Source organism: Trichosurus vulpecula, chromosome 4, assembly GCF_011100635.1.
Source record: "Trichosurus vulpecula isolate mTriVul1 chromosome 4, mTriVul1.pri, whole genome shotgun sequence".
Taxonomy (NCBI): Eukaryota; Metazoa; Chordata; class Mammalia; order Diprotodontia; family Phalangeridae; genus Trichosurus; species Trichosurus vulpecula.
In genome coordinates, this window is record NC_050576.1 from 29,191,662 (window position 1) to 29,218,151 (window position 26,490).

The following is a 26,490-nucleotide window of genomic DNA, read 5'->3' on the forward strand; positions in this document are numbered from 1 at the left end:
TCATGTTATTACCAACATTGGTCACATCTAGCTGTAGGCAACAAGTCAGAGAGATAAGAAAAAGCCTGACTTCTTCATTTACTGTCTGACTCTCTCACTGGATTGTCCTGTGCTGTACTGATTGGAGAGTGCTTCCTGTGGCTGACTCTTTCTTAGTCTGGAAACTAGAGTCCAACCCATACTACTAGTGCCTCTGGAAAGGGCTTATCCAATAACTTTCACATGCTGGTAGTCACCATCCCTCCCTGAGATTGTCCACACCAAGGTGCTCCTTCCTGCACACTCCTTCACCACCTCCAGTGACATGAGCTGGCTCCATCTACAAGAAAATAAGCTCCTTGGGGGCAGAGACTGTCTGCTGCAGTTGTTGGCCCAGTTAAGCACTTAATAAAGGCTTTTTTATTCATTCGTTAATTCCCTTTATCCATTTCTACTTAGTGATACAGTGTAAGTAATAGAGCAGTGTTCCTAGAGTCAGGAAGACCTGAATTCAGATCCAGCCTTAGACATTTACTAGCTGTGTGACCCTGGGCAGGTCACTTACTGGCTGTCTGCCTCAGTTTCCTTAACTGTAAAATGAGGATGATAATGATAATAGCATCTTCCTTCCAGGGTTGTTGTGAGGATCAAATGAGATATTATTTGATATATAAAAGTAAAACACTTAGCACAGTGACCAGCACATACTATAATAGCACTTAATACATGGTTATTCCTGCTTCCCTCCCTCCATATATTCATTCATTCTTACTGCCAGAGGTTATTTTTCTGGTCTAGATGACTTTAGTGCAGTTACATGTTTTTACTATATTCATATTCATATTGAATATTAACTTCATAGAGTATCTTGTTTTTAGCTTCTACGCATCTTTTATAAATCTAAGCAGATCTATTGTTGGTCTGCATATACATTGGTCTCTTCACATATTTACTGTTTTTAAAAAAATGGAATGATTTTCCTTTGTGTTTTAATCAGTTTCTCATCTCCCTGTTCTGACTTCATCTCTAGAATTCTTCCATGGAATTCTACCTGCTATATCTCTGAATCCTTTCAAATCAGTTTTCTCCAGATGTCAGCTTCATGTTAGATTAAATCTGGTTTTTCCTATTACAAACTCTAAGATGAAGCCCTCACTTTCCCCAAAATTTCCCATCATTTCTACCCCAGCAACTGGCTTCTTGTGGAGAACCAGATCCAGAAAAGAATCTCTTCTTCTTGGCTCCTTGACTTCTTGAAGGATGAAACTATGACAAAACCTGTCAAGAAATTGTCTATTTCTCTGCTTTTGTCAGAGAGCAAACTCTGGCAGATTTCTGGATTATTGCAAAGCCCCATTATATCTTGTATGCACCTAGTTATTTGCATGTTGTCTTCCTCTTTAGAATGCAAGGGATTTTTTTTTCCTCCTTTCTTTGTATCCATAGCTCTTTTAGCATATAGCGTGGTGCAGAGTAATCAGTCAGTCAGCATTTAATAAGCACCTACTAAGTTCCAGGCATTGTGCTAGTGCTGTGGATACAAAAAGAGGCAAAAGATAGTCCCTGCCCCCAAGGAAATGGGGGTAGGTGGGGAGGGGGCAAATAGATATGAAAAAACAAGCTACATACAGGGTAAATAAGAAATAATTAATGGAGGGAAGGCATTAGCACTAAGAAGGCTTGGGAAAGGCTTCCTGTAGAATTTTCATATTGAAGTTTAAAATCTTGTGGAATTTTAGCTGAGACTTGAAAGAACCCAGAGAAGGCACTAGGCAGAGCAGTCCATGAGTGGAGACATCTACAGAAAATGCTCAGAGCTGGGAGATATGGAGTATCTTGTTTGTGAAACAACAAGGAAGCCAGTGTCACAGGATCAAAGAGTAACTGGGTGGGGGAAAAGGTTTAAGGAGACTGGAAAGGGAGGGGGAGGGGAGGCACTAGATCATGAAGGGTTTTGAAAGCCAAACTGAGCATTTTTGTATTTGATCTTGGAGGTGATAGGGAGCTACTGGAGTTTATTGAGTAGGGCGTGACGTGGTCAGACCTGTGCTTTAGGAAGATGACTTTGGTGACTAAATGGAGGATGAATTGGAGTGGAGAGAGAGAGACTTGAGACATTAGCAGCTACTGAAGTACCTCAGGCTTGAGGTAATGAGGGCCTGCACCAGGGTGGTGGCAGTGTTAGAGGAAAGAAGGGGGCTCTTTGGAGAGATGGTGCAAAGGTAAATGTAACAGGCCTTGGCACTATATTGGATATGGGGAGATGAGAGATGATGAGGAGTCCAGGATGACTCTGAGATCATCAGTCTGAGGGACTGGGGGATGGTGGTATCCTAGATACTGATGGGGAAGTTTGGAAGTAGAGAGGGTTTACGGAAGAGATAAGTAGGTCAGTTTTGTATAAAGTCTTTGGCCCAGTCATTTGGTTTAGCATCAGAAACTGATGCCATTTTAAGAGTGGAAATAAAATAAAAGAAGAGGCATTAATTACCATCTAACTGCTTTGCTGCTGTACCCTAAGAGCCATGGGATGTTTCCATCTGAATTGCACCTGAAACTTTTGATTATATGTGTTTATCTTCCCAATCGGAAGTTTCTTGAGAGCTAGCTTGCTTTTTTCTGTTTGTATCCCCAGAACTTAGCTAAGTGCTTTGCTCATTCATTCATTGATTCCATTGAATTTCATCCCAAGTGCTTCTCCGTCATGCCTCCCCCTTCTTGGATTTCCTCACAAGTATCCTTTATTAGTAGGCTATGCTTTTCCTACCCCTACCACATTCTACTTTTTCAACCTATTCATTTTCTTTTATGTATGTATATCCTGAACTGCAGTCTTGTAATGGGTATCTTTCTACCAGATCTCAGTGATCTTTTGAGATTAGATTTTCTTTCTTAATTAGGACCTCTTTTATAGCTTCTACTTCTGGCCTGCTGAATGTGTCAGATCAACAAACATTTATTGAACTCTTACTGTTTTCCAGGTATTGTGTTAAAGTTCTGGGGATAAAAATACAAGTAAAAAGAAAGACAATCCCTGTCCTCAAGGACCTAAAGTTCTAATGGGGGAAGATATCTCATAATTATAGGACCAGAAAAGGGAGAGGGGTGAATGGTGGCCAGTCTACTTGGATGACTTTGGAGAGGAATGAAGATGGCTGGCCTGGGAAAGCCCTTTAGCACAGTGCCTGGCACAGAGGAGGCACGGTGCAAGTGCTCACTTCCTTTCCTCCCCATCTCCTTACTTCCCACCTGCTTTTTTCTTACCACCCTATTTCTCTCTCATTCATCCAGCATTTAATAAGTGTTCCAGACGCCATGCTAACTAAACATTGGGAATATAAGGAAAAAAAAGCAAAAAAAAAAATCCCTCCCTCCAAGGAGCTGATATCCCAGTGGGAGAAGCAGCGCTTTCATAGCCAGACTGAGAAACTGGGGGCTCATTGCCTCAGCTTCTTGACTCAACTTTTTTATCTCCTTTGTAATCTTGTTTATAGAGTCAGTCGCTCAATGAAACTTCTCTCTCCAAGCTCACCAGTGTTCTTCTAATTGTGCTTGGTACATAGTAAATGCTTAATCAATGTTTATTTATTGACTGACTGAAATACAGTTACTTTTTCTCAGCCCTTACCCTTTTTGACCTCTCTGCAGCTCTTTTCCAAACCCCGCTTCCTGGATACTTTATTTTTTTCCTCTCAACTTCAAGGCACCAACATCCTCCTTGTTTGTTCTCATCTTTGAAACCTTGGATTTGTGCTTGAGTTTCCCTCACCTGCCAGTTGGGAGGTCTTGGCAGCTCTACCCTCATCATATTTCTCACATCTGTTATCTTTTTTTGCACTCATTGCACGCAAGAGCCAGTTTTGCTCTTTGGGTCATTCCCTAGGCCTATCCCCTAAGTCATATCTGCAAGCATTTCCCAAGTGCCTATTATGTGCAAAAACTGTATGCTAGCCACTAGAGAAAGGGTAAGGAAGAAGAAACTCCTCAAAGCTAGGAAGCTCACTCTCCCCAAGGAGTTTGCATCCTACTGGAGGAAAACAAGATGTACCAAGATAGATAAGATTAAGTGTGTTTGGGGAGGAAGAGGCCAATACTTGGGAGAGGAAAGGGAAATTGTTAGGAAAGACTTCCTCCAGAAGAACTGAACCTTGAAGGAAGTTCAGGATTATAACAGGTGAGGTGAGGGGAGAGTGAATCCCAAGGGGTGGGGATAGGATGAAGTCAGAGGCAGGTTGGTGTGCCCTAGGTAGAAGTACATTTTGTAATTTGGCATTTATCTTGTGAAAGCATGGCAAGGTAGGCTGTAGCCAGATACGAATGGCTTTCAGTGTTATGCTAATGAGATTGTAATTCATTCTGGAGGCAGTAGGGAACTATCTGAGTTTTTTGAGCAGGGGAGAAGTATGATTAGTGCTTTGCTTGAGGAAGATGTTTGACAGCTGTGTGTATAAAATGATGTGGAGAGCAAGGAGCTTGGGAGCAGGGAGTGCAGTAATCAGAGAGGTCGTGAGTGTCGGTTATGTGACATAAGAAATATTGGCCTCAAACCCATTGGTGAGTTAGGGGGGCGGTGTCTACTCAGAGCACATGAAGACTTCCCAGGCAAATTAGGCAGTTTCAACGGGCCATGAAGGCCAGTGTGGCTTCAGAAAAGGCCAAGGAATGGTCGATATGGTATTTGCTGCCCAACAGCTCCAGGAGAAATTCCAGGAGCAGAACAGAGACTGAACACATTTGTCCAATTGACTAAGGCCTTTGGTAGGATCAGCTGTGAAGGCTTGTGGAAGGTCATGGCAAAATTTGGTTACCTGGAGAACTTCATCAGTACTGTATGCCAGTTTCATGATGGCATGCTTGTACGGGAGTGAAGCAGAGGGAAGCAGGGCTGTGTCCTGCTTCCATGCTTTTTAGCATGATGTTTTTTATGATGTTGCTGGACATCTTCAACGAGGACAGAAGTGGCATCAAGGTCAGCTGTTGTACTGACAGTAAATACTTAACTTGAAAAGGTTGCAGGCCAAGACAAAAGTGGAGGGGAGTTGGTATGTGATTTTTTTTTTTTTGTCTGCAGATGATTGTCCACTCAATGTAGCCTTCAAGGCTCCTTTGAGCCTCCTGAGATGCAGCAGAGCATGGATCAAGGCTCTGCTGCTTGTGTTAATTTTGACCCAACAATTAGCACCAAGAAAACACAGGTTCTCCACCATCCATATATGGAACCATCAGTTACAGCAAATGGAGAACTTATAAATTCTGTGTATAAATTCTCTTGCCTTGGCAGCATATATACTTGTCAGGGATGTACACATAGATGATGACATTGATGCATGCATTACCAGAGCTAGCTCTGTGTTCGGGAGGCTCTGAAGGAAAGTGTGGGAGAAGAGATATTAGGCTACCCACCAAACTGAAGGTCTACAGAGCTGTGGTGCTGACCTCATTATTGTGTGCCTGTGAAACCTGGACAGTCTTCTAGCACCATGCCAGGAGGCTGAATCACTTCCATTTGAATTGTCTTAGGAAGATTCTGAATATCACCTGGCAAGATATGGTATAGGACACTGAGGTCCTTTCTTGTGCTGAACTGCCAGACATTCAAACTCTGCTGCAGAGAGTGCAGCTCCAGCGGGCTGGCCACATTGTTCAAATGCCAAATGTATGTTTGCCTCAAAGACTATTTTACAGAGAACTCACCCAAAGTAAGCACCCACACGCTGGTCAGAAAAAACAATACAAGGACACTCTCGAGGTTTCTCTGAAGAACTTTGGAATCGATTGTGTGACATGGGAGACACTGGCACAGGACCACCCAGCATGACTTGTCCATATCAAAGAAGGTGCTATGCTCTGTGAGCAAAGCTGAATTGAAGTAGCTCAAAAGAAACACAAAATACATAAATCTGGAGATATCTTCACTCCAGATGTTCATATGAACTATTTGTGCCTGACCTGTGGTAGAGCCTTCCATGCTCATAGTGGCCTGATTAAGCAAGTCCTGTGTGGCAGGCACTGTACTAAGTGCTGGGGATTCAAAGAAAGGGAAAAAACATTGTTCCTGCTCTGAAGGTGCTTATAGGCTAATTGGGAAAAATGGCAAGCAAATAACTATGTACAAACAAGTTATGTACGGGACAAATTGGAGGTAATCAACAGAGGGAAGGCACTAAAATTAAGGGAGATAGGGAAGGGCATCCTGTAGAAAGTGAGATTTTAGCTGCAACTTAAAGCAAGCTAGTAAAGCCAAGAGGGTGGAGATGAAGAGGGAGAGAATTCTAGGCATGGGGGGATAGCTAGTGAAGATACAGTGAATGAGGAGATGTAGTATTTTGTGTGAGGAACAGGAAGGAGGTCATTGCAACTGGATCACTGAGTGCATAGGCAAATGAGTAAGATGTAAGAAGACTGGAAAGGTAGTAGGGACCAGGTGATAAAGGACTTTGAATGCTAAGCAGTGTTTTATATTTGATTGTGGAGGTGATAGGGAGCCACTGTGGTTTACTGAATAGGAGGAAATATGGGTAAATCTTTGGAAGATCACTTTGGCAGCTGGGTGGAGGATGTACTGGAACGGGAAGAGACTTTTGGCAGGGAGATGAACCAGAAAGCAGTGTTAGTAGTCTGGGTGTGAGAGAATGAGGGCCTGCACTAGCGTGGGGGCAATGTCAGAGGAGAGAAGCAGGCCTGCATATGATATGTTAATAAGGTAAAAACAACACACATTGGCAACAGATTGGATATTAGAGGGATGAGAATGAGGAGTTGGATAACACCTGTAGGTTGTAGGGGATGATAAAGTTCAGTTTTGGATATGTTGAGTTTAATATGTCTTTGGAACATTTACTTTGACATATCAAATAGGCAGTTGAAAATGTTTGCCTGGAGGTCAGGAGACAGAATAGGGCTGGACCAAGAGAGCCTAGAATCATCTCCATAGAGATAATTAAATCCTTGGGAACTTATGGGATCAGCAAGTGTAATAGTATCTGGGGATCATCCTGTTTAGTGGGTGTGACCTGGATGAAGATTCAGCAAAGGAGATAATGAGTGACCAGATCAATATGTTGGGCAACCAGAAAAGAGAAGTGTCATAAAAGCCAAGAGAGAGGAGAGATCCAGAAGAGAGTGATAGATAATGTCAACAGCTGCAGAGAAATCAAGAAGGAGGAAAATTGAGAAAAGGACATTAGATCTGACAATTAAGAGATCTTGGTAACTTTGGAGAAAACAATTTCAGTTCAGTCAGAAGCCAGACTACAAAGAGTTAAGAAAGGAAGTAGAATCATGTAAAATTAGGCAATCAACAAACATTTATTCTACACCTACTGTGTGCCAACTCTGTGCCAGGCATTGGGGGTTCATAGATAAAAAATGAAACAGTCTCTGCACTGTCATGTGGCTTGCATTCTATTAGAGGAAGACAGTATGTGTGTGTATGTGTGTGTGTGTGTATGTGTATATATATATATATATAGAGAGAGAGAGTTTAGCACTCTGTTTGGACTCCTCTCCCAACTGGCTCCCAACTGGCTGCCCTCAGTTACTCTGTGGGTGGTTATTTCCCACACTTTTGCTCATGAGCCCTTATCAGTCAGACACTATACACAAGGAGTTCTTAAGAAAGGTATTTACTAAGGTGAGATTGTGAAAACAGGAGCTGCAAATCATTCTTTCTATAAACCTGAGGTATGCTCTCCCACAAATATTGTTTGTCCTTCATTTTCGAAGAGGATCAATGATATCACATGTGATGTCTTGACATATATGTGAATTGGATTTAAGTGAGGCAGAACTACATAGAGTTGTCAGCCTCACTCTTTTCCACAGTCATCTGAGTCCAGTGGCAAGACAAAAGTCAAGATCACTGGCAGTGGCCCAGGATACAGTGTGTGACCTTGGCATCTTCTATGCTTGACCAGGCTCTAAGCTCTCCACAGCACCTGCTTCAGCTGCCTTCTTGGCCAGTGGAACAAATTGGTATTATCTACCCTTCCTACCCAGGGGGAAATCTTTGCATACTTGATGTAGACATTCCCCTGACTCACTGACAGGTCTGAGGCCCATCAGTTACCCTCAGCCTGGGTTAGCCATTTGCCAAGACAGTCTTACCAGGGTGTGGCTGCTGCACATGCTACAACTTCTTGGAGCCACAGGTAAGAGTTGGGTGAAGGTGGACACCAAAGGTGGATGAGCAGGCTGGAAAGGGCAGCTCTCCCAGCAGAGGTGCTGGTCCTCCTGGACACCCAATCCATCCTACTCTCCCATTAATACAGCTTTCGTGGAGAGTTCACACAACTTAGAAGGCAGTTGTACATAGTTAGACACATACTTTGGAAATAGTTGTGTCAAAGGCAACTCACAACTTCAGATACTGTGAAAGTTAGATGTCCTTTCCTTCTTCTGTGGTCCTCACACAGTCTCACTCCAAGCTGGGGGTTTTTGCTTGGGGACTTGCTCAGTTGGGCTCCCAGAGAGAGCTCTCCAAAGCTGCCATCTTGATTCTCAGTCCTGTCTCTGAGATCTTTTCTTCTAGAGGTCCCATTCCTGGAAGTTGCTTATTCTTCAAGTGACTCCCTCTGTGTCTGTGTATCCCTGTAGGGAGGGCACTTCTATTTCTTTCTACATTCCACTACATGCAGTACCTCCCACCGGTCGAGTAACTGCCCTTCCAACCCTGTGCTCCATCAGGAGCCAGAAATCACCTCCTTCCCTCACTTCCCTCAGGTAATTCCTAGGGACTGCTCTCTCAAACTTCTAAGTGGCTCAGCTATTTAAAGCTCTGGAAATGGTCTCCAGTTTTTATTATCTTTATATAATTTCAAGTAAAATATTATTTCGGAAAGGGGTCTTGGGGTGGTCACCTATTAGCCCCTCCTTTCCTTTGTCATCTGCTCTTTTTATCTATTACTGCATCCACTGTGGGGGAAGGGAAGCAGACCCTCACTCCCTTATAGAAGTATACAAAAGAAATGCTAGTTAGATACAGGTAGTTAGGAAAGGAGAGGGGACTGGATGATAATGATAACAGCTACCATTTATATAGCACTTCAAGTTTTACAAAGTACTTTGCTGGTCATTTCATTTAATCTTCCCCATAACCTTCTGAAGTGGGTGCTGTTATTTCTCATTATTTGCCTAATTTTGGAGGGGAAGAAACTGAGGCCCAGAGGTACAGTGACTCAGTAGGTCACCCTGTGCAGGGATGGGGTGGGAGGCAATTAAGTGAGTGAGGTAGGATCTGGATTCCACTGTACCTGACTCCACTTGTCTGGAAAGTTGCACGTATGCTGAGTCTTAGGGGAGGTGAGGGCTTCTCTGATGGGGCGGGCGGGTGTTCCAGACGTGGGCCTGATATGGGCGTATGGCCCAGAGTGCAGCGTCTATGGAGCAGCAAGAAGGCCAGTATGACCATACTGGGTTTCCCTGCTTCTCAAACTTGCTGACAGCAGAGTGGGCACAAGTGTCCAGGTCTGGGCTTTGATCATTCTGTTTGTGCAAGGCTCTTGGAAAGTAGAAAGGGATCTCACTTGATTTGATGTCTGTGACAGCTTTCTGATCTATCAGCATTACTGTGGGGTGCTCGCTCTGCCTGTATTATTTGTATTGCCCCTCCTCTCCCCTCCAGTTGATGGCCAGCCCCTTCCCCACTACCATCCAGGATTGGGGCTCAGTAGTAAGGGCAGGGTAAAAGGCTCCCCCTCCGGCAAATGTTAGAGTGACCATTTCACCAAGTCTTCCATTTGCCAGGTTGGTAGTTGAGAGGGAAGCAGGTATAGTTCGGCTGCAACCGTTGGTTTCCAACAAACCTGCAGCTTGGTCTGGCCTGCTTGTAGTGCCAGGCAGTGCCAGGCAATGGTAGGAACACTTGACTTTGAGTCAGAAAACTTGAGGTTTTATTTGTGGTTTTGTGAGTGTAACCCTTCTCTCTCAGGGCCTCATTTTTCTCATCTGTAAAATGAAGGAGTTGTTTTAGATAATCTTTCAGTTCCCTCCCAGCTCCAAGTCTTATGATAAAGTAGCCTTCGGGGCCTTGCATCACACTCGTGCCATCCGGCTCCCATACTAGTCACACTTGTTGCTGTGGCCCTCCTGAGGGACTCTTGTTCCTCATGTAGTCTCCTGCCAGCCTTGTATTTGAGCTGTTATTATCCAATTTGCATAAATAAATTTGGGTTCCATTGTGCTATCAATCAAGGAGTATTATAACATGCTTCCTATGTCGGCAGCAGGGCTAGATGTTGTGTGGTGGAAAGAGCTGGGAGCTTTGAGCTAAGCCTGTTTCCTCCTTAGACTATGCTCATCATACTGGGGCTCCTTGCCTCGTAGGGTTGTTAAAGGCCTGATTTCAAGTGCCCTTTCTTCCCATGTGTCTCTGGGCTAATGCATTCCCCTATGTTGAATCTCATTTTCCTCTGATATAAACTGAGGGGATTGGACACCTCTATTTGTCTACTCACATTTGGCTTTTCTTCTCTTGTTTACTGGGTACAGGTTGGTTGAAATTGCTCTTCAGCAAATTTTGAGGAGTGAAGTCAGGCTTAAAGAAAACTTCTTTTTTCTAATTTTCCAGTTGGACTTGATCACACAGCCTAACACTTCCTGGTCAGTACAGATTTTGCTTAAATGAGGACTCTAGAATCCAGCCTTTTATGCCTGGAGGTTTGGAAATATCACATTTCAAGTTCCTGTTTTTTGTCTACAGAGAAGAGGAGTTTGTAATAGAAAAGTCAGAGCAGCCTTAACTGAGGATAGTTCATATGATTAAGGAAACATTTGGTTTCTCACTTAAGTAAGGTCCATCAAAACATGCTAATTTCCCTTCATGATGATATTTTATCTTCAGGATGTTATGGCTCTTCTTTTAAATAGATGTTTGTATCTTTTGTTCACAGGCAGCTATCAATGGTGTAATCCCACAAGAAAATGGCATTCTCCAAAGGTATGTAAGAATGGGGCCAATGGCACTGAGGTTGGATTTTCCTTGGGAAGTTAGAGAAGAGTGAATTCTTTTTCTTACCTTTCAAAATGACAAGATATTGATTTCTGATGAGCACTTTAATGATAATATTCTGCTCGTCCCCTCGATGGGAACAGTTCCTCTGCCCCCTATCTCCATCCCCCACTCTGCCTTTGGAAGATGCTTCCTTTCTTTAGGGGCTAACTCATAATATATTTATGCAGATGCTGCCCTCCCTGCCTCCCCTGATGTAGTGTGCTCTCAACCCCCCCTCCCATCTCTCTCTCTCTCTATCTCCCTCTCTCTCTGTCTCTCTGTCTCTCTCTCTCCCTTTCTCTCCCCCCCATCTCTCTCCATCTCTCTCTCTCTCTCTCTCTCCCTCCCTCCCTCTTTTTCTCTATTGTTTCTCTCTCTCTTCTCTCCCTCCCTCCCCCCCTCCATCTCTCTCCATCTCTCTCTGTCTCTCTCTCTCTCTCTCTCTCTCTCCCTCTCCCTCCATCTCTCTCCCTCTCCCTCCATCCCTCTCTCTCTCTCTCTCTCTCTCTCTCTCTCTCTCTCTCTTTCTCCATCTCTCTCTCCACCCCCCTCCTCTCGTATTTATTCCCCACACTTTTCCTGCCTCTCCTTTGCCTCCATCACATACAATGGTAGTATAGGAAGTGATACTATACCAAGTCTGATGCCTTCATTTTACACATAGGGAAACAGTTGCAAGGTTGGAGCCGTAGGTGGTGCCAGAGTGCAGGGCCTAGAGTCAAGAACTCATCTTCTTATTGCCTGTGTGACTCTGGGCAATTAACCCTGTTTGCCTCAGTTTCCTCAGCTGTAGAATGAGCTGGGGAAGAGAATGGCCAACCCCTCCAGTATGTCTGCCCAGAAAACCCCAGATGGGGTCACAGGGAGCTGGACACTGAAGTGACAGAACAACAGCAAGGCAAACAAGCTCAGTCAGTGTCACGGTCATTCACACCTGGACCTTCTGATTGCAAGTCTAGCATTCTGCCCACTCCACCAGGCAGCCTCGCACATGGATGCCCATGTCTTGCTGTCGTTTTGTATGTCTTCCCAGTTTGGTACAAACAAGCTTGTTGAGTGTAGAGCTACTTGCATCCCCAACAGATGCAGCATCCATCCATCCATCCATCCATCCATCCATCCATCCATCCATCCATAGGAGACTTGATCTCATTGTTGGTTAAAGTACAAAAATACCTAGTTGTTTTTTTCTATGCTGTTCAGGTCCCCAGACTTCCCTGTAGGTGCTTGGTAAATATAAGGAGATGATGGAGCAGTTTGCTAAAAGAGCCTTCCCTCTGTTACAGAAGTCCAACTTTCAGCAGGATTAACTGAGGTTGAGTCAATTTTAGCAGTCTGTGAGCAAGGTCCACAGCTTCCCAGCCCCGACACTGGAGTTCTTCCTTGTAGCATCCGTTTTTGTAGCATCCATTTCTGCATATGTACATATTTCATCCTTATATCTCCCACCAACCACAGAATGCCTTTTATAGATTAAGTACTTAAAGAATGCCTGTTGAATGGGGGGAATTATCCTAGAGCATTTGTTATTCATCAGAATCTGCTTCTTGGCAGGCCTCATTGTTAATTGTACCAGGGTCCTTCTGTAGCCTGGATTGACATAACAGTTTTTCTCCCTCATGGAGAGCAGCTTTTTTGAGGCTTTTCCCATTTAAGTGAACAAGCCTCTATTAAATGTTTTCTCTGTAACAGAAACTGGATAAGCACTAGGGATTGCCCCCGCCTCCTCCCCCCCACCCCCCCTGCCTTCCAACAAACAAACAAAACAAAAAACATTCCAAAATTGTTCCTGCTCTCACAGAGATCACAGTCTAATGGGGAAGGCAATATGTAAAGAACCATGAACAAACAAACTGTATTTGGGATAAATTGGAAATAACCAACAGAGAAAAGGCACTAGAATTAAGGGGTATTGGTAAAGAATTCCTGGAGAGTGTAGGATTTTAGCTGAGATTTAAAGGAAGCCAGTAGGCATAGATGAGGAGGGAGAGAATTTCAGGCTTGGGAGACAGCCAGGGGAAATCCCCAAAGTCAGGAAAGGGAGTGTCTTGTGAGAGAATCAGTATGGAGGACAGTGTTAGTTAAGAGGAAAGGGGAAGGGGGGAATGTGGGAGGTTTGAGACAGAGAATTTATTAAGCACTTATTATATGCCAGGAAGTATGTTAAGCTCGGGGGACATGGAGAATGGGTACTTCTGAGGGGCCAGTCTGCAGAGTGACCTGAGAGGGAAGGGGTTTGAGAGGAGCAGAAAAAGTTTGGAATATCTACTTTGGGGAAATGAGGTAGAGAATGACTTAGAGGGGAATAAAACGATTGCCTTGTTGCAGTGAGGTCCCATTTGAGATTAAATACCATACATTTAGAGTGAAATTCTTCGGATGGTTATGTGATTTCCTCTACTTTTTTTTTTTTTAGCAGCTCATAAGTAGGCATGGAGGAAGAAGATGGTGTGAGAAATTCAGGAATAGGGTGTGGCAAGGTATGAGCAGCCACAGGGAAAGGAAAGAAGTGACTGGAGAGTAGATGATAGTATGGAATTAAACTGGTTATATAAAGGGTTCAGATTGGGAAGGGAGGAAGGTAAAGCAAGAGGAGGGGTGATGACCTGGGAAAGTACTAATGGGTAGAGGGATTAGAGATCATAATAAAGGTGAAGGGTAGGTGAGATATGGAGTAGCAATAGACAGCTAGAAGGGGCAAGCAGCATGGGTGTAGAGGAACACTGTAACCTAGGTACTGAACTCCTTGAGAAAGAAAGGAAAATCATGGGGTCAGTAAATGACAGCCGTCAGTATTTGGTGATAAATGTGGATAGAGTGAAGCCCAAAGGAGAGGATGTTGCTGGATGATGACAACAGTGGGAAAGCCTGGAAGGTACCGAGAACAAGGAATAGTCTGACTCCCTCTATAAGAAGAGGTGTCAAACATGTGGCCTGCTGGTCAAATGTGGCCTAAACCAGATTAAAATATAGTTGGGAAATATTTAACAAAGTAAATAAAAAGATAATAAAACATAGATGATGTTAATGTGTGGTTTTGTAAGTTACTATATAGTCTGTAGAGACCCTTATGTATGGCTTAGTGACCCCTATTTTTGTTTGAGTTTGATACTACTGTTCTATCGGATTAGTGTGTTGGGGATAGATATGAGAGGAAATGAATCCAAGTAATGAAAAGGAGACACCAGTGAGTGTCAGGAGGTAAAACGTGTATATGAAGCAAAGGTCTGAAGTGAAGGAAGTTTGCTAATTATGGAATAGGAATTCCAGAGGACACAGTATATACAAGAATTTAAAGGGCTGTAACATGGGAGAGGTGTTAGAATTGTCCTGCCTTGCCCTGGTAGGTGAAACTTGGAGTAGTATAGGAAGGTGGCTTGATACAGATTTTGGCTTGATGAAAATGCCTCCTAACAGTTAGAGAGGAGTGGAATGGGCTGTATTGAGAAGGGATGGGTTTCCCTCACCCCCACCCCAAGATTTCCAAGCAAAGGTTGGATGACCATTTGTTGAATACATTTAATGGAGATTCGTGTTTGGACTACATGCCTCTAAGGTCCTTCCCAGCCCCAACTTTGTGGAATTCTGTGCACAGTCCAATTGTTGCACAAATTCTTTAGCTTAGTCTTTAGCTAGGGTCTCGATAAATGTTGGTTTCATTGTTAGTTGATTAGAACTCTTGCTTTATTTTGGCCAAAAGAACCCCATCGGCCCCTGTTGTATTTAATTTGTTAGAAGGAAAACTTGAGGCCCAACAAGGAAGGACACTGTCTTATCCAAGGTCACACAACTGGTAAGGGCATTGGGGCCAGGTGGGCCTCCCAAACTGGGCTCTTTCCAGTAGCACCCTGTGCTGTTTATAGAATGTAAATAAAACATTTGGTGCTGGGCCAATTTAGACTGAGAATCCTGGGGTGCGGTTGGAGAAGATGAAGTGACTTCAGTGCCACTGAGAAGAGAAAGCCTCAAGAACTTCAGCTAACTTAACTACTAAGCTTGAAGCCTTAACTTAAGCCAGAGAAGACATTCATGCTCTTCTTTCCTTCAAGAGTAAGTGAAACCACCCCCGCTTCCAGGAGTTGTTTACTAATGTGTTCCTCCCTGGCTGACCTCTCCTTTCCACTTTTTCTTGGGTTTTGGGGTTTTAGGATTTTGAAGTCACTCAAGCATGAGCTGCTGAGTGCAGAAGAGGCAAACAGAAACAACCCTGTAAGAATTAGCTTGTTTTGGACAAGCAGGAAAATGCCAAAACATCCTAAAACTCACCAGGCTTTCAAAAATGTTTGGTACCCAATGGAGATAATGCAGATTTATGAGGAGAGCAAAGTGTTGTTTTGTACCTTGCAGCCTGGCTCCGTGATGGGAATTAAGTGGTCAACAGATCCAGGCCCTTCTTGCCTTCCCCTCCCCCAGCAGTCAAAAGTAGTTTCATCCCAAGGAAGTGGGCAACTTTTCCAGGTTCGGCACCAACGTTTTTCTTTGGTTCAAAAAGAATTTAATTCTAATGAAGGCCTTATTTCAAAAGCAAACCAGATGCTCGCAGGAACTTGCTTCAGAATTAGCTTTGCCCCTTCTACTTAAAAAGTTAAATTTAAAAAGGCTGCTAAATATGGTTGCAGTCTGACAGAGTTCCAGGATAAATGTTATTGGCACTTCTCATGCCAGAATCTGTGCTGCACGAAACCCTTGTGTGTTTGCTTACTCTCTGCTGAGTCAGTCCTGGAGAGAAATATCTCCTAATCCCTGTCCTTTCTTTTGGGTGCCCAGGCTGCCGAGAAAGACGAGCCATCTTGCCTGTTTTAGACAGTGTAGTTTTGTTCAATGGATTTCATGACAAAGCCCATTTTTGCTTAAGAGCGGACTTTCTGCAGAGTCTTGGGTCAGAAGATGACATTGCTTTGTTCATGATTGTGGTGTGAGCTTTACTCGGATATTTTGGACCTGACTTTGACCAAACAGTCAACTTGTTTCTGTTTTTATTAAATGAACAAGTTATTTGTTCAGCCCCACACCAGAAAGTCAGTTGTTTTTCAGGAATGTTGTTCTTTTGCACCCCCACCCCTCATCCTCAAGCTAAACAGATTCATTCTGTGTTTTGGAGCCCTGACACACTGTGGATTTGACATAACTGAAAATTCTTCTTTCAAGTCTGCTGACTAGAGGCAAGTTAGAGAGGCTCTTTTGTACCATCAGAAAAGCTTAGTGCTTTCATTTTTTTTTCCCCTAGAGTGGGAAGAAAATGCAAGGAATGACATACACAGGCAGGAAGAAGGACGCTTCTTATTTATGCGTTTGATTTTTCAGAGAGATATGTCTCTATGTATGTAATAATAGACTCCATTAGTCAACTTGTACCATTGGCATGAAAAGAAACCCCGAATTTTAATAAAGTATTAAATTATGTAGTCTTACTACCAGGAAAAAAATGTCATTGGAGAACAGAGATGTCAGCAATGTTGTTTGGGCCTTGTCCGTAGTGACATCGGGTGGATGAGGTAGAAATCCTGAGTTTGAGTCTGAGCCCCCACGCTTACGAGTTGTGTGAAAGTGGGCAAATCCTTTCATATTTGGGGGCCTCAGTTTTCTCATCTGTAAAATGGAGGAAATAACAGCAATTATTGACAGAGCTGTGTTAATTGTTCTCCTGATGTTGAACCATTCTTGTGTCCCTGGTATTAATTCAGCCTGGTCATTATGAATTGTTTAGGCGAGTGGCTATAGTCTGTTTGGAATTTCATTAAATCTTTTTATTCACTCTTCGTTAGATGATATGGATCTAAAGTTCTCTGCTTTATCTTCTTTTGGATTAGTTATTAGTCTATTTGTCTTATAAAAGGAAGCATTATAGAGTGCTTTCTCAATTTTTGAGAATTTTTCTTTAAAAGTTTGATTAAATTTTCCTATAAATCTATAAAGACCAGAATTTTTTTTACCCTTGTTAGTTTTTTTTATAGGTAGTCACATTTCCTTTTCTGAGATTTGATTATTAAGTTCTCTATTTGGTATTCTCTTAGTTTGTGTATTTTATATATTTGAAGCATTTTTTACCAATGTTATCACCTATGTTATCTCATATGAGGCTCACAACAGCCCTTCGAAGTAGATACTAAAGGTATTAATGTCCCCAATTTACAGATGAAGAAATAAGAGTCTCAGAGAGATATGGGGAATTGTCCCTGTTCACCTAGCTGGGAATTTTCAGAACTAGAATTTGAACCCAGGTCTTCCTGGGTTCCATGTGCTGCACTGTTTCTGCTCTGCATTGCTACGTGCACTCACCTCTAGGGTTATTGGAAAGACTATTTTCTTTATTATAAAATACTCCAAAAATAGGAGTTTTTATTCCTTTGCCTACAGGTTACTACTACTCTAGGATTCCCCAAAGGTCAGTGGAAAAACCACTGAGCACAATAACTGTGCCTTTTATTTTGGTACAAAAGACACAAATCTTAGCCAAAAGAGACAATTGAAAGATTTTTTGGTGGTGTTATTTTTTTAGATGAAATGAAGAGCCAATAACATGAGCCTTTACAGTTTTTCTTATTGTGTGAATTCTGAATACCAGAGATAGAATAGACTCAAATTTAATAGACAGAAATTAGTATCAATCTTTAACTTTTGTATTAAAAAAACCCCAAACACGTCCAATATGCTTAACCTTAGCATCCCTCCAAAAAACCAAGCAACCAGCTCAGCCTGTGTAGCAGTTTTCTTTTCTCACATCATTTTATTCGTCTTGATACTACAAAATCAGTAAGGTCAGCGATTATTATACCCATTTTTCAGGTGGAGGACCTGAGGTACAAAGTTATTTACGGACCACAATGAATAATTAAGCCCTGCCCCTTCATTTAATAAATGAGGAAAACAAGACCCAGAGAAGTAGGCAGAATGGTGTAGTTTAATCTAGGAGGTCAGAGGAGCCAAGTTCTTGGTCTGTGTTCTGCTTTTTGTATAACCTTTGGCGAGTCACTTCATCTCTGTTGGCTTTAGTTTCCTCAGCTGTAAGATGGGGATGCTAATATCACCTACATCCTGGTGTTGTTGTGGAGATTAAATCAGATAACTTTTGTAAGGTGCCTAGCACAGTACCTGGCACATAGTAGGTGCCTAATAAATGCTCATTTCCCTCTTCCACAGTAGTCAGATGAAATCATGTAGCCACTACAAAAGAAAAAATAGGTAACTTTGAGTACATGGAACGGAAAACTTTGTAAATATAAAGCTCTGGTTATTATTGCTCAGCGTCATGCGCTGAAATGCCAGGAATGGTGGTGAGGGACAAGGAGTATTGAGATCAGTAGTCCTGGATAGGAATCCTGTGTTGGAATCTGCTTTGATTAATCATTCTTGTTCTCCCGAATGTAGAAGGTTGTTATAAGGAAAGGATTTCCTGTGTCTTTAAGCACTGTAGATAATGCACTTGTCGTTTCCTTATTTTAGTCATTGCTATCTATCTTACAGATTGGGCTGGGGGGGTTTTGTTTTACATTTTCTTTTTAACAAATGCTTACTTCAGAAGCCTAAAGTAGGAACTTTTTGGTATTGCTTTGGTCTTAATTTATCCATACTTTTAAATCTCATTAGAAAATTGCTTCTCTTTTTCTCTCCACAGTTGCCAAACATACCAGCTGTTCTGTTCTGATTTAGAAAGTTCTTTTTTATAGTACCTTTATTTTATCAGGGGTTAGGGGCTTCTGAGAAGTTGGGAAAAACTCATCATAAATACGAAATATTATTATCTTTCCTCCAGCATGGATCCAGAATACTATAACATTGAGTATTTGAGCTAGAAGAGTCACTACCAATTAATCAGGCCTTTATCTTAAGTCCTTGCTATGTGCCAGGCCCTGTGCTAAACACTAGGGAGATACTGACAAAAGTGAAACAGTTCTTGCCTTCAAAGGCCTCCTATTAGTACCCTTAATAACCTGGTCCCTTGCTATACTCCCAGTCTTCTACCTCACTCCTGTCCTTGAACTCTGTGATCCAGTGACTCTGGCTTCTTTCTTCTTCCTCCCGTAGGACACTCCCTTGACTGACTGTCAGGGCTTTTTTCACTGGCTGTCCCTCATACCAGACATGCTCTTTTATTTCTATGTCCTAGTTTCCCTGGCTTTATAGAGTCCCACTTTATACAGAAAACCTTTTTCAGTCCTCCTTAATCAAAGTTTTGAGTCCCAACCTCTATCCTTCCTTCCCTCCCCTCCCCACTTCCTGAGATGTTAAGTAGTCTGATACAGCTTATACATGTGCAATCATGTACAATATACAGGGACTATTTTTTTGCCTTTCTTTTTATCTTATCATTTAGCATCGTGCTTGGCACATCGCAGGCACTTAATAAATGCTAATTGTAACAGGCATATATACCATCATACCATACTGTATACATCCGAGGTAATCTTGGAGGGGGGAGGCATTAGGAGCTAGAGAGATTAGGAAAAACTTTATGCAGAGGATGATGAGTTGAGTTTTAAAGGAAACCAGGGCTTTTAAAAGGCTGATATGAGGAGAGAAAGTGTTCCAGGCATGGAAAACAATCAGTGTAGATATGGAAAATGAATATGGAGCATCTTGTGGGAAGAATGGCAAGGCAGCATATTTGGCTGAATGGTGGAGTTTGTGGTAGGGAGTAAGGAGAAATATTGCTGGAAAGGTAGAATGGGCTAGGTTGTGAAAGATTTAAGTGATAAACAGAAAAATTTGTATTGGACCCCAATGATAGTAGGAAGGCCCAGGAGCTCATTGAGTAGGGGGGTTTATAAGCAAAGGCTCAGTGATTCCTATTTGGGTACGTTGGAGACTTCTGGGGAATAAAAGTTCAGCTATGGCAGGGAGTGACTCCATGGTTTCTGAAGCCCTCCCACCTCTGAGATTCTGGAAGCCTGACTCTGGGTCTACAGATTTCATAACATACATAGAGTGTTAGAGTTGGAAGGGACTTTAGCCCATGGGATGTAGAAATTAAGTCCAGTACCTTTTTTTAGCCCGAGCTCATTCTTCTCCATCTTGAGGAAGCTTTTAACTCTCTTGACCACCCCCTCCTTCTGGATAGTTTCTCCTTTCTGGGCTTTCATGATACTGCCCGTTGCTGTTTGTCCTCCCATCTCTGACTATTCCTCTTAAGTTTCCTTCAATACATTGTCAGCATCAATTTTCCGCCCTTTTTTATGTAGGTATACTTCAGCGCTTTCTATAGGGCCTTCTTTTCTCTATAGCCACTCAATAATCTTATCAACTTCCATAGGTTCAGTGATGATATTTATAGGGAGAATTATCAGATCTGCATATGTAGATAGTCTTTTGGTGTTCTAGTCATATATGGCCAACTGCCTCCTGTATATTATGTATGTGTGTGTGCGAGAAATATATGTGTATACACACACACACACACACACACACACACACACACACACACGTATGTGTATATATCCACTTGACCTTACAAAATTATCTCAAACTCCACATGTCCAAAATAGAATTGACTATCAGTCCTCCTACCACACTTCTTTATTTCCACTGAGGTTCATCATCATTATTCCAGCTATCCATGTTCACAATCTCTCTGTGTATGTCTAGACACACACACACACCTGTGTGTATATACATACATACACACACATGTATGTATGCATATCCTCAGTTCTTCCCTCTCTTCCATATTCAATCAGTTGCCAAATCTTGTGGATTCTACCTTAACCACATCTGTTGTATCTGTCACCTTCTGTATACTGGCATAACCACTACTCTAGTAAAATGTGTCAAATGATGAATTTAAACCCTATTTTATTCCAGTCAGTATTACTCAATTTAGTATAATTCCATAGGGGTAGTGATTATTTCTGTTATACTTGTCTCTTAATATGTATTTAGTCACTTGGTTTTGCAGTTAGTTGGTGACCTGTAGTTTAAAGTTCTGGTCTTATATTAGGCCCAAGAGCTTTGATCTTGGGGTTATAAATTTACTTGCTTAACCATAGGAAGCTACCTAGAGGACCTCCACCCTTTTTCCTTTATGAGTGAGTGCCCAAGCCCAGTGCAGCTCAGATATCCTAAGGACATGGAAAGTCCTCAAGCTTCTTTTTGTCCCTCTGCCCTTTAACATCCCTCCCTATTGCCCACTATGGGGAAACTGCCATGAGCACTTGGCTAGTGGGTGACCCTTGCCTTGACCATCCTATGACCATCAGTCCATTTTTTGGCTTATGTAGATGCTTTCTACCGGCCCTCCTGGGGGTGTCAAGGTATAGGTCTGTCAGCCAATGAAACCCTATATTTTACATCATCTTGCCAAACACTATAAAACCAAGGCCCCTCATGAGGATGATAGGAGGTCCTATTCATTAAAGGGGGCTAGGTCTGTAATAAATGGTTATTGGCTTAGAGCTCTGCCTCAGCTGCCTTTATTACAGATTGCATATTTTTGGGCCCCCAGCAGGCCCTCATCACTTCTTGCTGGATTAATTCAGTTGGCACTTAATAGGTCTCACTGCCTCTAGAATATTACCTTTTCAATTTACCAAATCTTCTTTGCTGGCTTATCATCCATATCTTGCTCCCAAAATGTGATGTCTTCAAGGCAGTATCTGTGTCATGAATTCTGTTCTCTCTCTGCACTTTTTCACTTGGTGACCTCATTGGTTTAATCATTGTTTTCTAGATGAGCCCCAATCTATGTGTCCTGCCCCGATCTCTCCCATGAGTTTCAGTCCCATGACACCAACTGCCCATCAGACATAGGACTGAATAGGAAACATTTCATTTCAAACTCAACATGTTCAAACAAGAATCCATGATCTTCTTCTCCCCTTCCCCCATAGTAACTAATTATCCAACCAAAACAGCCCAGATTTTCATTATTACTGTCACAGATACCACCATGCTTCTACTCTTCCAGGTTTATAACCCATAACATTATTCTTAGCTCCTCACTCTGCCTCATTCTACATATACAGTCATTGTATTTGACTTGACATTGCCTTGTCCATCTGTCAACCTTCTCACAAAGCCACCACTGTAGTTCAGGCCTCCAGCATCCCTTGCCTGAATTATTGTAGTGGCCTCGTCTCCTCCAGCCTTTCCTTGATCCATCTCATCCTCTCCATTGCTAAGTGTTTGTGTTTAAGTGCAGATCTCACCATGTAATTCCCTTACTCAGTTGACACCAGTGACTCTCTCCTGCATCTGATCTCAAATAGAACCTCCCAGTTGTTAATTTAAAACACTTGCTCCCCTGTCTACAGCACATGAATCCCCTTGGTACACTCTGCATTCCAAATGCACATACTTGATGTTTCTCTTTCCTCTCCATGCTTTTGGAGCTTCTCTTTGCCCCTGCTTTTAGAATCCTTAGGTCCCCTCAAAGCCTCTCCTGCTCCTACCTCATCCCTCTCCACCAGAAGTTGTTTGGATACTTTATATTGATTTCATACTGATTTTTCTGCGTCTCTCATTTTTTTCCCCCAGAAAACTCTTAAGTTCTTTGAATGCAGGGTCTGTTCCATTGTTGTATCTGTTTTCCCAGTGCCTTGCCCAGAGACTGTCACATAAATGGTGCTTGATACATTGATGCTGAATGAATCAGTCTTCAAGAAATGAGAGTGTTTATGTAAAGTGCTTTGAGTCAGGAAAGTGCCTGGGATGTTGACGTTAAACCCTACGGGTTGGTCGACACTGACCTTTCTTTATGTTCCCTTTCCAGTGAATATGGAGGAGAGACTGGGCAAGGACCAGCGTATGGACCAGCCAGTCATTCTGCAGCCTCTGCTTCGGCACCTTCTTCTTCAGCATTTCGACCAGTGGTGCCATCGAGACAGATCGTGGAGAGGCAGCCAAGGATGTTGGACTTCAGAGTGGAGTACAGAGACCGCAGTGTAGATGTGGTTCTGGAAGATAGCTGCACCGTTGGTAAGGCCTTTTCTACAGTCAGGGTTTAACGAGCAGTAGTGGGGCTTGGAGGAGAGCCGTTCTTAAGTCATTTGCTGTTTTGGATGCTCCTTTCCTCAGGGAGTGAGGGGCTTTTCACATCATTCTACTCTGACTTTTCATTACTAGACAGGACCAGAGTCCCAGATAACCTAATGTCAGGATTGATACAATGGTGCTGAACAATTTTTCATGATTTTTTTTCCATTTCCCTTCAAAGGACTTAAGTATGTGGTAGGATATTCAGACCACTCACTTCAGTGATCCTTTAAGTAACTGCGGAATAAAATTTTTTATGGGTTTACTGCTGTTCTTAAGACAAGAGAACAGTTAGAGTAGATGAGATTTTTCTCCCTCAAGATGTCCCTTGGAGTCTGTGTTCTATTTGTTGGAATTAGTGACGGCTCATTTTCTATAGTAGAATCAGACTAATCCTTGCTAACTAACTTCTAAACTAACCTAGCAACATTTCTCCTTTGAGTTTCATGCTATCCAAATTTATCACTCAACCAGAAGACATTCTTCCTTTCTCAGGGAGATCAGTGTTTAGCTCACAGTCTCACTCCTTCCCTCAGGGGTCGTTAGCATAGGTATTGAGACTTCCACAAATATCCTAACTTCTAGTTTCTCAGTTCCTATAATCTGTACTTCACCTTAGCTTACACAGAGAGTTGGTCATACCCTCCATTTTAGAAACCTGCCCATGCTGGCCCCATCCTTTAAAAACCCCTCTTTGATTCTGCCATCTCTGTAATTATCAGTTATCTCTTTCTAGGATAAAAAGCCTGAGAAACAATGTCTATACTAGGTGCCTCCACTTAATCTCTCACCCTCTTTTTAACCCTCTGCTTTCTGACCTAATTATCCAACCAAAATAGCCCTCTCCAAAGTTACCAGCATTCTTTTTTTAATAGTTTTTTATTAATATCTTTTTTCATATCACCATAAATTCTTCCAGTATCCTTAACCCTCTGCTCTCCCAGAGACCATCAAATACAAAATATAATATTTTTAAAGGGAAAAAAGTACAAAGGAGAAAAAAAAAACGATCAGTACATTGAACAATCTGTGTGTTTAGACTTCCCAACTCCGCAAGGGGTGAGATGGAGGTTTCTTCTCATGCCTCATCTTTGAGGCCAGACTTGTTCTTTGTAATTTGGCAAAATTCATTTGTGACTGTTTGCACTTTTCTTTCCCTTTCGACTCTTGTAGTCATTGTGTATATTGTTTTCTTGGTTCTGCTTACTTCACTTTTCACCAGTTCTTACAGATCTTAACATGATTCTCTGTATTCATCATGTTTGTCGTTTCTTTATGGCCTAGCAATATTCCATTCCATTTAAGCACCGCAATCTGTTCCCCAGTTGTAGGGCATCTAGTTTGGTTTCTAATTCTTTGCAGTTACAAAAAGTGCTGCTGTAAACGGGGACTTGCTTCATATCACTGTCTTCCTTGGGCATTCACCCCGTATATCTAATCAGTTACCCAACTTGTCTGTTCTGCTTTCACATCTCTTGAATACTTGTCTTTCTTTTAACTCACACAGCCCCCAGCCTGGCATTGGCCCTCTCACCTTGACAATTTTAGCTGTCTTCTGATTAATCTCCTTCCCTCAGATTTCTCCCTGTTCCCATCTATCCTTCTCTCACCTGGCAAAGTGATTTTCCTACCTTTTTTGCCTTGTTAGACTCTACTCCCCTCTGTGAACTCAAGGATCCAGCTGTACTACTTTGCTTGTTCTTTGCATGTGACATTCCAGTTTCCAGCTCTCTGCATCTTCATTGGCTGTACCCTTGGCTGCCTCCTGGTTGTCCTGTCTTCAAGACTTAACTTAGTGTCCCCTTTTTGCAAGAAGCCTTTTTCAGTCCCCACTTCCCCTTTGCCTGCCATTTGTGCCTTCCTTTTTTCTACTCTGTGTGTATCTTGTTTTTACCTAGTTCTGTGCATGTTGTTTCCCCGATCAGCCTGTGAGCTCCTTGAGGCCACATACTGTGGTTTTGCTTTTCTTTGTATTCCCAGAACTCAATTCAGTGCCTGGCACATAGTAAGCCCTTAGTAAATCCTTGCTGACTGATTGACTTCAACATATATGGGACCTTTTTCTTCATTAACCTTTCGAATTATAGCAGAAGCTCTGGCCAAAAGGTCATTAACAGTTTTAATGACTTCAATTCCACAATTTAAAGTTGTTTTCTAATACATTTAGACCACTTTACAACTCTTCCCATTTTGAGTTAGTGTGTCTGTCCTTGCACTAACCTTTACATCTTTTGTCATATTTGCCAATTTGATCCCTGTGAGGTGGAATCTCAGAGTTGTTTTAATTTGTATTTTTTTTTTTGTGATTGCGAGCATTTTTAATGTGGTTCTTGATCACTAGGATTTCTTTCAAAAATTGTTCATATCTTTTGACAACTTATCTCTTAAAGAATGTCCAGTCATATATATTTATGTCAGTTCTAGATGTATCTTGGATACCAGACTTTTATTAGAGGTATTTCATGCAATTTTTTTTATAGTTGGGTACTTAAGTATTTATTGATTTGTTCAGGCAACATTTTACAAATTTTATATAATTGAAATTTTTTATTTTTTCATCTTTTATGATTACTTCTCTCCCTTGCTTTAGCTAAATATTTTCCCTAAAGCCTTAGATCTGAAAGTTACACCTTTTGATTGGCCTTTAAATTTTTTATGATGTGATTTTTAACGTTTTGATCTCAACTCCATTTGGACTCTGTGGTGGCATATGGTGTAAAATGGGGATTTAAGGCTACCTAAGTTCTTTCTGCCATGCTCAGCTTCCTTTACTTTGATTATTGTGGAGGTGTCACCATGATATTTTTGGGGGAGAATTGATTTTCCTCTTTTTCTATAAACTTGATTAACTCTGGGCTTATTTTAGGGAAAAGTAAAAGTACTGGAACCCCCAAAACTTGCGTCCATGATCAGTGATTTCTGTAGCCACAGGAAACAATTTCTATATTTTATTTGGTTCTGTTCTGACTTGGGGACTTGCCTTGGAAGCTCTTGACCTCGTGCCCAGGGCTCACATTGTCATAAATGCTTAGTGCCAGGACACAAATTCACTGGACTCAGTGGTCCATTACCATCACACTGAACTCTTCTCTTAAAATCCCTTGCTCCAGAGAAGTTTGCCTTGCCAAACCCTGACCCTGCATTACCACTTATGAGTTTTCCAAACAGGTTGCTAAGCAATTGCCAAAATTATTGATATATTCAAAGATAGCTGTTCCTCCTCTACCTTTTTTGAATGAAAACCAAGTACACATCAATGTAAGCACAAGGAGGACAAGTCCAGTGAAGTCCCTCTGACTGAGCATGAATCCAGTTCAGCTAGTATTTAATATGCACAAATGAGATCAAGTTTAAATTGTTGTGTATTAGATCTGAATGCAGGCATGATCTGTCTACATACTGTCAGAATCATCAGGCTTCCGCTCATGACCCAAAGGAGTTGTGTATCATTGCTCTGCTTCTGCTTTGAAATTGAAATTGCCAAATTGGAAGTTAAACAATCTTTGCATGGAAGTTTAAAAAGTAGCATAATGTTATTTCTTGGTGTCGTTTAT

General features: G+C 42.0%; 1 protein-coding gene across 2 annotated transcripts in view; it reads left to right on the top strand.

Annotated features, from left to right (window-relative positions):
• The window catches only part of FAF1 (Fas associated factor 1), a 420,864-nt gene that overhangs the window by 98,125 nt on the left and 296,249 nt on the right, over window positions 1-26,490 (top strand). For both annotated transcript variants that reach the window (XM_036754937.1, XM_036754938.1), the window contains exons 3-4: window positions 10,869-10,915; window positions 22,674-22,879. In XM_036754937.1, the coding sequence (XP_036610832.1) occupies window positions 10,869-10,915; window positions 22,674-22,879 (253 nt within the window). The remainder of the gene's footprint in view (window positions 1-10,868; window positions 10,916-22,673; window positions 22,880-26,490) is intronic.